The following is a 14408-nucleotide window of genomic DNA, read 5'->3' on the forward strand; positions in this document are numbered from 1 at the left end:
TAGCCTCATTTTTATTCCATAACTCTAGGGACCTGCTGGTAATGACGGTACTCCTGGACGAGATGGAGCTGTTGGAGAACGTGTAAGAATATATGTTTTCTTAAGTCACTTCTGGAAATCTCCATTTTATTATTGACTTACTATAGATTTTCTCTTCATTCAGTTAACTTGAATGGAGAACTTGTTCTGAAAGTGTTTCACAGCTTTGAATAAGTAGTACCTCTCAAAACTGAGGAAACCTGGCTAAGATGCTAAGAACACCTGCCTCCACAAACTCAGACTTGAGTTCTTACAGAAGGAATATCTTTGTAGATTGTAATTGCTAGAAAATAAATTAGCAATGCTAGAGTCCTGTTGTTTTGGTCTAGTCCAGTCCTCTTTAGATAAATAATGTTGAAATTATGTTTTGCAGGGTGATCGTGGTGAACCTGGCCCTGCAGGCTTACCGGGATCCCCAGGGAGTCCAGGAACTCCAGGTCCTGTTGGTCCTCCAGGAGATGCAGGTCAAAGAGGTGAAACTGTAAGTGAGACTTTTTTAATACTTTATTTATCAAAAAACTATTGCATATGCTTTTGTGCATTGCTTCACATATCTTCTGTATGCAATCTTTGTAGGGTTCTCGAGGTCCAGTGGGTCCCCCAGGTCGTGCAGGAAAAAGAGGTTTGCCTGTAAGTTCTCCATGGTCACTGTGGTTTTACCTGAGATACTTTTAACAGAAAAACGTAAGAGAAACTGAGCTCAAATTAGAATGCTAAACAGGGCTTCGACTTCTAATGTTCTGACTGCAGGTGGATGCAGGTAGTCTTCTGAGCTGCAAAGCTGCAGAAATCTGTTTGGATACAGTAGTATTTCTACACTTTAAAAATACTTTGCAGAGAAGTAACAAATGCTTTGGAAGACTCTATTTGGAGTGTGTTACTGTCCATTTGATGGTAGAATCTAGGTTAGCAAATGGCTGGAGTCTGTTTGACAATTCAAATAAGGAGTAAAGAAACAAATGCTGAACAAAAAGGCACATTTTTAGATAAAAATGGCAGAAATATAACAAAATCACCTGTTCCCATGAAACTGCCTTAATTCAACTTAGGAGATTCTGACTTCAGTCCAAATGGAAAAACAAACAGAACCCATCTTTTTGGGTTACATAACTCTTTTACAATCCAAGCTTGGAGCAAAAAATTAATTTCAAACTTGGGAAATTCAAAAGAATGTTGTCCTGTCCCTAAGCAGATGTCATATGAGAGACAGGAGAAGTTTATTGAGTAGTTAGTGATAATGATGCCATTGATAAACTATTTGGAATCTGGCATTGAGAAATTTAGCATGCAATTTGGGCTGAGAAATACAGAATTGAAAGCAGAAGCCGTATTTTCCAATGATTCTTGAATTAGTATGAAAAGTTTGAAACTATCAGAAAGACCAAGAACGAAATTGTGATGGCAATAGAACCAAGTTGTTTTTACTAGGGAGCCTGAACGTTGTTGTCTGTAGTTAGGGAGTGTAACTTCAGTTGGACTTCAATCATAGTGAAGGTGAAAGGAGCTATGAGAAGTAACAATGCAACATGGAGGATTTCATACTGTAAATGTGTTTTATCTTTATGAGTCTTTGAGAGATCCACAATATTTGTCTCATCTATGAAAATAATTTGCCGTATCCAGTAAGGCAAAGAAGTTTATCAGTCTTAAAAATTCTGTTATGTAAATTAGAGAGTATCATTATTACAGTGGTTTTTGGTCTGCATTATGAAGCTAAATAGACTAAATTTAACCACAACTATAATTAAGCACAACACGGTTTTCTGTAAGTATTTACTTATTCTTTGGTAAGAAATTAAGATTCTTGGAGCTGCACCAGCATCGTCTTTTTAGCTTTAGAAGTGAGGGAGGTCTAAATGCATTATCTAAAAGAGGGTTTTTGAGGTTGGTTTTTTTTTATCTAGTCCAGAATTTTGCATTTCATTGTTGATGTTTACAGGGTCCTCAAGGACCTCGTGGTGACAAAGGTGACAATGGAGATCGAGGCGATAGGGGCCAGAAAGGACACAGGGGTTTCACAGGGCTTCAAGGTCTTCCTGGTCCTCCTGTAAGTTGTTCTGTTTTTCCTATAATTTTATTTCCTTGATAGTTAAATAATATATCAGGAACATAGTTATTTAAAATGGAAAAAAAAAGCAAACATGAGTTACTTTTTTCCCACAAGGTGTTTGTGAGCGGCCTGGCTGTCTGTACTTGCTGATATTTTAAGTGCAATTTTACAATACTATTGCATGATGAGGTAAACCTGTACTTTGCAAGATGCGTGTTTTCCTACTCTTGTTCCATTTGTGCCAATCCTGCAGTGACTGATCACTGACAGTCTATGACCTGTCAGCAAAAGATGATAAAAAGAAGTTGATAGTTTCAGATAAGCATGTTAGAGTGTGAAGTCTTTTTGCTAGTGTTTGAACTCTTTACAGTCAGTGAATCAAATGCAAAATCCCATGAGGACTGTGACAGTATCTGTTGCTAACATTTGCAAGAATTTCATGATTTCAGTGGCAATTGAATGGAAATACCATGGAAAACTTAATTTTTTTACATTTGTTCACGGATCCCTTGCAAGAGCTGAAAGTTTCAACATGCAGGAAAAGTCAACAAAAAATCCCCAACACTCAAAACATCTTTCCACTTCATAATAGCACTGTCAGTTATTCTTTTGTAAGCCAATCTGATTCTAAATTTCATGAAAGTAAGGCTTTTCTGCAGAAACAACTTTATATATAGCCAAGCACCAGTAAACTCTACTAATCTAAATTGTGACTACAGTTACTCTGTGACAAAAGAGAATAATAGAATGAAAAGGAATTGGAAGAGGGAAAGGTACTACCCATTGTTAATGTATATTATAATGCTATTCATACAGAATTGCGTATATCGCACACTAATTCTTTAAAACTAAAGGAGTATCCTTTAAATGTCACAGTGATACAGTAATTTCTTCTGTTTAGGGTCCTATTGGTGAACAGGGCAGTCCTGGCATTCCAGGTCCATTTGGTCCTCGGGTGAGTATAATGTTTCAGGTTTCAGTTTTTTCTCGCTTGTTTTTTTCCACAATCAGAGTTCTATTTCTGCTTCACTTTTATTTCACAGGCTTTTATTGACTTCAGTATCATGTGGTGATTACTCTACTACCTTTTGCTGAGTCACATTACCTTGTTTAATATTGTAAAGCTTTGACGCAGTTCATAGCTAGATAAAAAGGTCGATTCAGAATAACTACAGGGCTATAGTTTCTTTTTACAGACACTTTTGGTGCACTTGATCAAAGCCGTGTATGTGGCAGCTCTGCTAATTGCTACTCTGCCTTTCATACCCCCATGTATGTCATTCACCCAAAAATAAAGGAGAAATACGACTCCCTTGCATGTTCCCAAGTAACAGTATATCTCTGAGTCTGTATACATGTGGGTATACAGCAGCTACCTCAGTCTGCATAGCACCTGGAATTGAACACGCTTAAATGGTTTAGGAAAACATATACAGGTGATCCAAGGTATATTGGCTGAGGTGATTCACTTCAGAACAGCAGCATTGAAACTGCCTTCTTGCTTTTAGAGAAGAAAAAGGGTGATTTTTAAAAGTTTGGTAATAGACACAAATAGTTGGATTGCTTCCTGAAAAGATATCACTTGTAAAGGGCTAGTTGGTATACCTTTGTTATTAAATGCTAAAATGCATTCCTTTCCTCTCTCATATTTTTTAGGGTCCTCCAGGTCCAGTTGGTCCTTCCGGCAAAGATGGAAGTCCCGGTCCACTTGGGCCGATTGGGCCTCCCGGTGTTAGAGGGAGTGTAGGAGAAGCTGGACCTGAGGTAAGTTGATGGGAATATGGAAGGAAAAGGTTACTTTCAAATAATGAGATTTTTTTACAGTGCATTGCATCACTTTCTCAAACATCCATGAGCTCAAGACAAATGGTAAGATTTCATACAGTTTCTCCAACAAATTGCCAGCGTAACTGTGTATTGAAAGGGCTCATTTCTTACTCATTTTCATCTTCTGGACCTGTGATGATCCCAGTCTCATCCACCTATGCTCTCCTTAGGCCAACCTGGGGCTACTTCTACAGTTAGCTCACTGGATCCTGCTGGATCTGCAGTTCAACATGGCTGTTTGGCAAATTGGGTCCTAAAACCTCAGGCCTAAGCATAGGTCAGTTGGGGTATCTGGAACCAGCAGTAGTTCAAAGTCAGTAGTCCCACAAAGGCGGCACTGAATTAGAACAGCCATGTGACTCATTGCCAACTGCATACTCCGTCATGCCTTGTGTTAAGGAAATGCTACAGCCCAAACTCTAACACTCAGCTCGGCTGACCTTCAGCCTGATCTGAGGTTTACAGACATCATCCGTGAGCTGATTTGCAACTAATGAAAAATAGTTTGACCGTTTTGGAAAAAAATCCTACACCTTTGCTAAACACCCCAGGCATATTCCACGTTTACCAGTTCGCAATAGCATAAGTCATAAAATGTAAGTTATGCTATCTCAGGGAAAGTAAGTTAGAAAATTAGAGGAATTTGAGAAAAGGGTGATCTGGATGATCACATGAAGAATTAAAAGATTGGTATTGCTTATTTTGGGGAAGAGCAGTGGAAAAGGTAAAATAAAATAATGAGCAAGACAGAGAAGGCAGTTTCTGCTATTTTTCTATTTCATAAGACATAGTGTTTCCTGTGTTTATTGTGTGCTAATACTCACCCTGCTTCGTTTGAATTTCTGCCAATTACTGGTATCTCCACTTCAGCCGAGGCACCAAGACTTGAATGAAGAATCTATGGTAGAGCATAAGAACATAATATGTATCCAGATACTTCATTTGTGTAATGAGACAGTACAAGAAATATCACATACCAATGTTTTTAGTTTTGCTTTCCATCGTGGCTTGCATGCAACTATAAATTGGAACCAGAAGGCAAGAAATAAAAGTTAAGATTTCATTTGTCAGAAGCAGAGTGTATTATTTTGGGTGTGTGCTCTGTAGTAAGCATTTGGAGCATGACTTATGAATTCTGAAGTAATTACTCTCAAAAGAAATGCCACGTCCTGATACACCAACTGATGCACCAGAGCATCAAACTTCAAATGAAGGTATGATACAGATTTTCTGCTGCCAAAGAGGAGCTGGAAGAGTTTGCTGGTGGAGATATGTTTGTTAACAGATATCTTTGGTGACAAGACTCAGTTACCTCTCCAAGTGTCACAATTCAGGTTGACAGAAGGACCTCGCAACCCATCATTTGGGAAAATTTACTTAGTCAGGAAAACACCTGCTCTGCCAAGTAAGGATGATGTAGATTCTGTCTCCCATAACTGTGGCCAGAAAGCTGAGCACTGTGCAGGATAAATGTAAAGATATTTCTACTGCCAGATTTTCCATCCAGGCTTTACTAATTGAAAATGTGCCTGAGGTGACTCAGGGGAAGCAGGAATTTTAGATTGCTCTAAAAATCACTTACAGCTGTTGTGAATTTTAAGAAATAAAGTTATTAGGCAGGGATTTGAACAAGGACGGACAGATGGCTTAAAAAAAATGGAATGAGGAGGCCATTCCTTGGTGACTTTTTCTAGCTGTTAAGTCTGAAATCAGGAGTAAGAAAAAGTTGAGCAAGGTATTAAGACAGGCAGAGAGGGAATGAAGCAGAGAGAATACCTCGCATGCGGTTCTAATCTCTTACCCTTGTTCCTGGAAATGTGAATGGTTTATCTATATCTGAATATTCCTGTCGCGAATGAGTGGTTTTAAGGTTGCTCAAAGAATCACCATCAAAGGTATTAGCAGAAACAGTTTTAATATGAATTGATAGAAAGGAGACCTAACAAAGTTTGATGGCAAGGTTCACTATTTACTACATGAAAGAAAGGATACAGAGGAAAAGGGAAAAAAAAGTTTAAAATTGAGCTAGAGTGGTTTACACAGAGACCAGGGGTAAGAGAGGGAAGGGGTAAGGGAGATCCTCCCATTGTACATGTCGGTAGTTAGCAGTAGGATTTAGCAGCACTTTTCATTTAACAGGACTTAATCACTAACTAATTTAACATCTATGAAGCACTATGATCCAGCAATGACTTAAATTGTTATAGGGTATTTGAATTGATTCACACGTGCATATACACAAACACTAAGAGAGAGCTATATACATATAGAGATATATGTATAAAGGAGTATATGTATAAATATATGGACGTAAGAGAAATAAATGGGGGGAGAGAGAGAGATAAAGCAATAAATGTATATATATGTATAAAGAAACAGATATATAAAGGTATATATGTGTAAAGGTAGGTATACCTAACAGGAAAATTTCCCTTGAGTTCAGTGAAATACTCACTTCTAATGTCTTGGCACCTCTCAACGGGCGAGGATTGAGTCTTGAGGAGTGAAGGATTTTCAGCCCAGGCTTCGTTGTCTGCTTTCAGCAACGATCCTCTCAACTTCACAAACTTGAGAGTTCACGAGCTCTCAGAGGTGTCCCACTCTGAGGGAGATGCTGGTTGCAGCCCCCTGAGGTCCAGGAGAGCTCAAAGGGTTTCACTTTAGGACCACTGTTTATAGGTTCGCAAGATGATTGACTTTAGTCCTTAGTAAATTTCCATTCTGGCCACAATTTGAGTTGGTAATTGCTGGAATTCTCAAAATTCCAGTAGCACTGATACTGTGTTCTACTGGAGCTGTGATTCAGATAAGGGATGTACCGATGCCTACTTTTCTGAGGCTTCCAAGGCCTGTTTTGTCGAGTTTCTATTCAGATAAGAGATGTACCAAGGCCTGTTTTGTCGATTTCCCATCCTTGGCCAGGTGACAGAAGTTGCCAGTACAATCAGTATTTTTCCATCCTTAGCTGTGAGAGAGTTTCTGGTACGACTAAGGGGTGCTTAACCACCCAACTCCTTACACAAAGGCTAAGGCATGGGTTTCTGAAATTGTAGTGAGGCCCAGGAAAACGGGAGGGGAGGAGATGCACCACCACAGTTCCCTGAGCATTAGGATGACTGGCCCTGAACTTTTGCTTTTTTAGTGGCTGGCTTTGCTATCATTTTGCATAGTATTTACTCTGCTATGCCTCTGTTGCCTTTTGTTTTTAACCTTAGGGTCCACCAGGTGATCCTGGCCCTCCTGGCCCCCCAGGACCTCCAGGCCATCTCACTGCTGCCATTGGTGACATTATGGGACACTATGATGATGCTATGGCAGATCCGCTACCAGAGTTTACTGAAGATGAAGCAGCCCCAGATGACCATAATAAAACAGACCCAGGAGTCCATGCCACACTGAAGTCACTGAGCAGCCAGATTGAGACTATGCGCAGCCCAGATGGTTCAAAGAAACACCCAGCACGGACTTGTGATGACCTGAAGCTGTGCCACCCATCCAGTATAAACACACCATCTCCTGTATGTGCCATAGGATGCTGTCTTGTTTCCAGTATATACTTGATCACTGGAAAAAAAATCTGTAATGCAGATTTTGATGGCCTAAATTGTCATTCACACTAGGAGCTTGAAAACCGCTCACAAAAAATTATTTCTTCTTGCCAATGAAGTACATATTCTGATGTATCCCATATTTACTTGTTTGATATTTATTCAGATGTATTTTAAAATCTGAAATATTTTAGACTTCCATGGAACACTACCACTGAAAATGTTATCGCCATGGAGTACTGCTTATATGACAACAGAGATAGATTGGTACACCCATTGTGAATATTTGCTAATTGCTATTAGCTCAAAATATTACCTGTGGGCTGATGACCTGCGACTGCTTTCCACCCAGAATTCTCTGCTGCTGCTCGATACTGGCAATTCATAGGTGGTAATGCGCTAACATGCCATTTGAGAGTTTCCCTAATATATGTAGATTATCAATGGATAAATCAGAACAGACTGGAAGGTAGAGATAATTTGTGGCAGGCCTGACCAGCTCTTGCCCCATTTCCTGAAACTTTGCTTCCAACATCAATGTTAGAGAGGCTGCCATCAGTTTCTCATATGTAGAGAAAATTGTCTTCTAGCCACTGTGTGTTCTTTATGGACTTGGAGTGTTCAGGAGCTTTGCAATGGTTTTAAACAACCTTAACCTTAAACAGCTTTCAAATCTGAATTCCCCAATTTTGAAATATTTGAAATACTGATCAGCTTGTATCTTGAAGCAACATTATAGCGTATACCTGAAGCAAACATCAAAACACACATCAGATTGATACAGGAAACACATGCCTGTTTTGTGTTGTGTTTTGCACTGTTGTGACATGCTTTTGCTTATATTTCCCCAGTTATTTGAAGAATCTTTATAATACAACAGAATCCCATTTTATGTTCTTTGTAGGTGAATATTGGATTGATCCTAACCAAGGATGTGTTGAAGATGCTATAAAAGTATACTGCAACATGGAAACTGGAGAGACCTGTATTTCTGCAAACCCATCTACTATACCACGTAAAACATGGTGGGCCAGCCGGTCATCTGACCTAAAGCCCATTTGGTATGGCCTTGATATGAACAGGGGATCACAGGTAACTAAATATCTTTAAAATCAAGAATTGACTTCTATGAAACCTGTTTCATTCTGGTTTATAACTTCATCTGCTATTTTGAGCAGATTCTGCTGCAAGTCAGAACATTGTAACTATTGACTGACTGGCTTATATTCAAGTGGTTGTTATTACCATACAGTAAATATAGGAAAGAACTGGGAGAAACAATGCAAGAATGCAAGTGGATCTAAGGCAGGATTGGCTATAAGTAGACCACTGCTGGAAGAGATTTATTTCTCTTGATCCCAAAAACATCAACTTCTCTAGCGATCTATTTTAGTAACTCACTATTGTTGCCCTTAAAAAAGTGTACTTTTACCCTAATATATAATTTAAATCACTGCTGTTTTAATTGAATTCTACTCTTTCTTTCAGAAAACTCTTTACTGCTAAAAAATACAACACTTACTTTATAAGTTTGTTTTTAAAGAAAGTATGATTGTTAACATATGTGTCAGGATGCTCCATGCTGAATGCATCAGTCTCCAAGTGACAAAAAATCCACTCAGCTTTCTGTTTTTCTCTCTGTGGTAACTTCTAAAAGTAGGCTCAACATTCCTGTCAAATAACAGAAGTTTATGCTGTGCAAAGTATATCATTAATTAACCAGCTTTTGCCATTTTTATTCCTAGTTCATCAAATCAAAAGCACAGAAAATATTTTCAATTGTTATTTCATAGGGAGTAATTAAATATCTTTAAAATAACTATTTGGTGTGTAAAAAAAATAACACTTTTATCAACTGGATTCCTGAGAACACTTCAGAACTTCAACAATTGAGAGCAGATGTGATATGGAGAACAGATGTGATATTGATTGCTTTTTTGAGATACTTTCATTTATTAAATTCAGGAGAACTTGCCATGACCCAAGATGTCACAGTTTGTTTAGCTGCCTGCAGAGCTACATATAGGGTTTTGTAAGTCAGATGCTTTTTGAGGAATACTATAAAAAAATATTTGATTTTTGAAAACACTGTCAGATTTGATAACTGTGTGATCTCTGTAATAGTCGTATGCACTCCTTACAGATTCTAAATAATATGTCTGAGATTGCTAAACAGAGATAACACATTTTGTAAAAAATGACAGTGTCAATAAGTAAGATTTTTCTCTTTTCTTCAACAGTTTCAGTGAAATGTATAAATTTTTGTTCATTCTTGACTGGTGTTTTTTATGTTGCAATGATTCTTAAAGCATGAATAAAATGAAACCTGTACAGATAGGGAAAAAAATCTCAGGAATTTTAGAATTGTTGTTACCAGTAGAAAAATTGCTTCTGCTTTTTATAGAATCAGTGGTACTTAGTAAAACATTTGTCAAACAGAAGTTTTAGTTGATAAAGCCCATAAGGAAATGTATAGTTATTTTTATGTAGTCAAACTTAAGCGGTTTGTGATGCTTCTAAATACAATGCAAAGCCTATAGAAATCAAGTTGCTAAAGTTGCAGTATAGCAGGTACACTATAAAAGGGTTTTCTGTGCCTGACATTTCTTATCTGCTTTGAGGTTGCACTAATGCACTATTTCATATGTAAGGTTTAGCTCCTACTGAATCCCTTGTTGAAACAAGGCAGAATTCGTTCCAAAACTTGGCATATCTGTGGAGGCCCAGCTGCCTTTGAGTTGTTCAGCTGTAGAGCTTTACTGTTAAAACCAAAATGATCCCCGTTACAGGATGTCTACATTTCTTCATCCCCAATTGGCACCAAATTACAAAAGAAACCATTCTTACATTTTATGTAACAGGGCTCCTGCTAATCATGTCTGGAAAGGGTTACAATAATGACAGATGTTTCTAAAATTCATGAACTCATAATGAATTTTCGTGTAATATATGTTGATCTATTTCTTTATCTTCACAGTTTGTGTATGGGGATACAGCTGTCACTCAGATGACATTCCTACGCCTCCTATCAAAGGAAGCTTCCCAGAATATCACTTACCTTTGTAAAAACAGTGTTGGGTACATGGATGACCAGACAAAGAATCTGAAAAAAGCTGTAATTCTGAAAGGGGCCAATGACCTGGAGATCAAAGCAGAGGGAAACAGCCGATTCAGATACACTGTTCTCCATGACAGCTGTTCTGTAAGTTTGGGGGTTTTGTCATTTATTATGGAGAAAAAGGACTTCTGTCCTTTTTCAGTTCTTCCTTGAATTAGGAAAAAATCTGTAGAATGAAGTAATTAAAATGCTGCAGAATTTTATCATGAATTGTAGAAGTAACTGATCAAATAGGAGTTTTACTACAATTCTAGCTTCACATAGTAGAAGTCTGCACTATTTAGAGGATATCTACAAAATTACTACTTATTAGTGAGCGTACTGAGATACGTATCTTGCCATTTTGGATTTCCCAGTATTTGTTTACCTCTGTGTGGAATCACACAAATTGGTCAGATAACCTCAAGCATCAGGTGGGTAAGATTATTGCAGCAATACGCTGGAGGAAACTCATTGGTGCTATGACTGACTGAGTTGGAAAGGAAAATGTCTCCCCCAAAAATTCTAGGTGGACGTAAAAAACAGCAAGTAGTAAATTTTTTCATGTTCAATAGCATTCTCAGCCAAGTCCAAGACACTGGCAAAATATTTCTAAAATAAGTTTTGCACTTGAAATAAATTAGAGTATGCTCTGTGCTTTAAAGTAGTATAGCCCAAGATTATGTGTGCAGATGCATATTAACACACAGAGAAGATTTTAATAACATAAAGAAAAATCAGTGCAGCTTGAGGGGGATATCCTGCTGTGTCAATCTGATGGGTCTGTTCACTGTAAAAGCAAGATATATACATTATAAAATAACCAAGGTGCAGTACAGGCAGGGGTGTGTTGTTCAGCGGAGATACAGTGTGATCCTTCTGAACTATTAGACAACTGACTTGCCAGCTGGAATTCAGGCTGTTTCTGACATGAGCTCTGGCCTAAGTTTTTGTTTTGTTTTGTTTTGTTTTCTCCAGAAACGTAATGGGAACATAGGCAAGACTGTTTTTGAGTACAGAACACAGAACGTGGCACGCTTACCTATCATAGATATTGCAGCGGTGGACATTGGCAGTACCGACCAGGAATTTGGAATGGAAATTGGGCCAGTTTGCTTTATGTAAGAGGAAGGGGGGAAATTAACACACTACCCAGCAACAGCAGCAATTAAACACATGAACTTAGACTGATTGAAGTTAATCCTGAGACTCTTGAAGTAATGGCTGATATTGGATCAGCATTGTACATACGGTTCTTTTTAAATGCCCGGCCTCCTTTTGAATATTTATTTTACTTACAAACCTTCTGTTTTAAATGATTGAAACCAACTTTTTAGTACAACGGTGCAATTTTAAGAGAATTGATGACCACCTTTTAAAAGTAATATGAATCTTTTTCCTCACTTTTGTTTCAAATTATTTTGAAATTTACAGGTATTCAAAATAGATAGTTTTCATGTGGGACTATGTAAAGTTCTAAGGATTATTTCTTTTGCTCGGATGCATACTGAATAACAGAAAAGTAGAGCACTTTTGTGAACCGTTGGCTATATTTCAATCATACCTACTCCCTCTACCCCAGTTTGTCTTCCTGTGGTTGCCAGCATGATAGCCATTCACAGAAATCAGTGTCTTTTGTAGATGAAAATCTTTTCAGACAAGAGCATCTTAATTTGGCATTGTCTTTCCTGCACTTTCCTATTTAATAGTCTGCTCAGAAGAGTATTCCATAGCCCATGATTAGTTTATGAAGTAAAAATACTACTGGGGTAAATAGGAGTTTTCACTAGGGGTGTCCCATATCTTAAAATTTAAGGCCAGACTTCACTTCTCACAATGTATTTGTGTAATTCCATTAAATTATCCTTAATCTTCAAAATACATCTTAAACCCAATACTTGTTGATTTTCCAATACTTGCCCATCTAAGAAGCCATTACATATCAAATTATGCAGATGTCTTATATATGGTGCCAATTTATGTATGTTGCAAATCATTCACATGTATACCAGACCAATTGCTAATAAAGTGAAAGAAAGTTTAGAAATTCATTGTTTTTAGCTGACATCCAGACATGCATCACCAGTAATTTGACTTACTGGCCTTGAGTTGTCAAGGCAAGAAAGTTCCATCATTTCTTGGCATGAGCTACCTCACCTCTGGAAGTTGGGATGCATTTAATTATTCCTGTTTTTATTTTAGATGTTAAAAGGTGCTATGCTTCTGTTGTTATTTTGAGAAAGGAGATAGGCAGGGCAAAAACAACAAAAAAGCGATGGTGCTAAATGACTCTGTAGAAGGCTGATGAAATAAAGATGCCTACTGTCAATGTCATTTTCAGAGCTTAGCTGTTAGGCTTTTGGTGTTTGAGAGAACAATGTTATGGTGCATTTATTTGTTGGTCATACAGTATATAGAATGTTTTGTACCACTACCATGCTTTATTTTGTAAAGTATGTGGGTACAAACTTACTTAGTTTTTTTTGTTTCTTTATTGCATCTGTGCTCTCCACATTTTGTTTGTTCCTTAAAAAATAAATAAACAGCTGGGGCCATCCCTAAAGAAAGTCATGCACATAGCTTTATTCATGTATCTTTGCAAAGCATTTAATTAAATACATGCTTCTTGCTATGTAAGTGGTTTCCTTTTTGTAGACTTCCTTCCAGTGTGTCCCATATCAGATTTCCAGGAAATTAAAAATAGAAGTATTTAATTTTTGTTTTGTTGCTATTTCAGTAACTCACTTGCAATGCATTCTCGTGAAGTATTTTACACATGGGAATAGAAGGGTATTTTGAATAATGGCTTCTGTGCCAGTTTTTACAAGATAGGTGTCAATTTATGAAGTAATCACCAGCGGTCCTACTAAAGCTACCTAACCTGTATTGTTTGAGACTCCAGAAAATTTTTATTCAAGACTGAATAAAGTGTAACTTAGCCCATTCCTGGTGTCAATGGAAGTTATCACTGATAGAAAACAGTTTCTGGATAAGCCATGAAGTTGCATTGTAGCAAGGCAGGCAAGAATTTGTGTTCCTTTCCTCCTTCTGAAAGGGTAAGAGCTTTGCAATTTTCCAGGTTGCCCATATGCAAGTCCATACAGGGTTGGTAGGGACCCGGAACAGGGACATTGACATGTTCACGCTGATGTTACCCGTTTGCTTCTGTTACCCAAGCAGGAACTCTGTGATTTCTTTTCAACTAGCATGAAATAATTACTATAAATATGTGACTCAGGAGTTAGCTTATCTATTGGATCCTTGGGAAGTTTTAGATAACATTAATTTCGCTGAATAATCTGAGGTGTAATGGCTCACTCCAACATGTTCATCCAAATGTAGGTATCCAGTCGCTGTGATCATCTCTCTACTGGACATTTATCCAGATGCACAGAATAATAAATAACATTTGGAGTATAGATGTATGCTTGAAAGTTATTTTTAATCTCTGATTTTCATCAGCAGAGTATTATGGTCCATTATTAGTATAAATGCTTTGTAAGGTTGTTGAAGGAGAAGAGTATTTCATTATGAAGCATACATTTATTTTTTTTTTTCTTTTCAAGTCTCTCTTTGCATCTCTGTCTCCATATGAAGCATACAGTATTTCTTCAACGGGGTGTCTGTAGCACTGAAAAAGAGCTTTAACTAGAAAGCAGTCTAAGGTAATATTCTGTAAAAGCCTTCGCCGGAGAATCACTGAAGTCAAGTCTCACTTGAAGTGTGAGCTCTCGGTAAATCGGAGTAGTTCACTGAGGAGTCTTTGTAATACAAGTGGTCGGACACACTTTTTCTCTTTGCTTGGGTAACTATGTTTATAGCATACATGCATATTACATCTCTTTCC

The 14408-nt window shown here is 37.7% G+C and overlaps 1 protein-coding gene across 1 annotated transcript in view; it reads left to right on the plus strand.

Moving 5' to 3' along the window:
• COL5A2 (collagen, type V, alpha 2) overlaps positions 1-12612 on the plus strand; it is a 54108-nt gene extending 41496 nt beyond the window's left edge. Inside the window, exons 45-54 of the mRNA XM_009695093.1 lie at positions 29-82; positions 413-520; positions 616-669; positions 1979-2086; positions 2991-3044; positions 3746-3853; positions 7132-7414; positions 8345-8556; positions 10442-10666; positions 11540-12612. Of these exons, the coding sequence (XP_009693395.1) occupies positions 29-82; positions 413-520; positions 616-669; positions 1979-2086; positions 2991-3044; positions 3746-3853; positions 7132-7414; positions 8345-8556; positions 10442-10666; positions 11540-11686 (1353 nt within the window). The 3' untranslated portion in view covers positions 11687-12612. The remainder of the gene's footprint in view (positions 1-28; positions 83-412; positions 521-615; positions 670-1978; positions 2087-2990; positions 3045-3745; positions 3854-7131; positions 7415-8344; positions 8557-10441; positions 10667-11539) is intronic.
• The last annotated feature ends 1796 nt before the right edge of the window (positions 12613-14408 follow it).

The sequence above is a fragment of the Cariama cristata genome, unplaced genomic scaffold (assembly GCF_000690535.1).
Source record: "Cariama cristata isolate BGI_N322 unplaced genomic scaffold, ASM69053v1 scaffold9852, whole genome shotgun sequence".
NCBI classification, from domain to species: domain Eukaryota; kingdom Metazoa; phylum Chordata; class Aves; order Cariamiformes; family Cariamidae; genus Cariama; species Cariama cristata.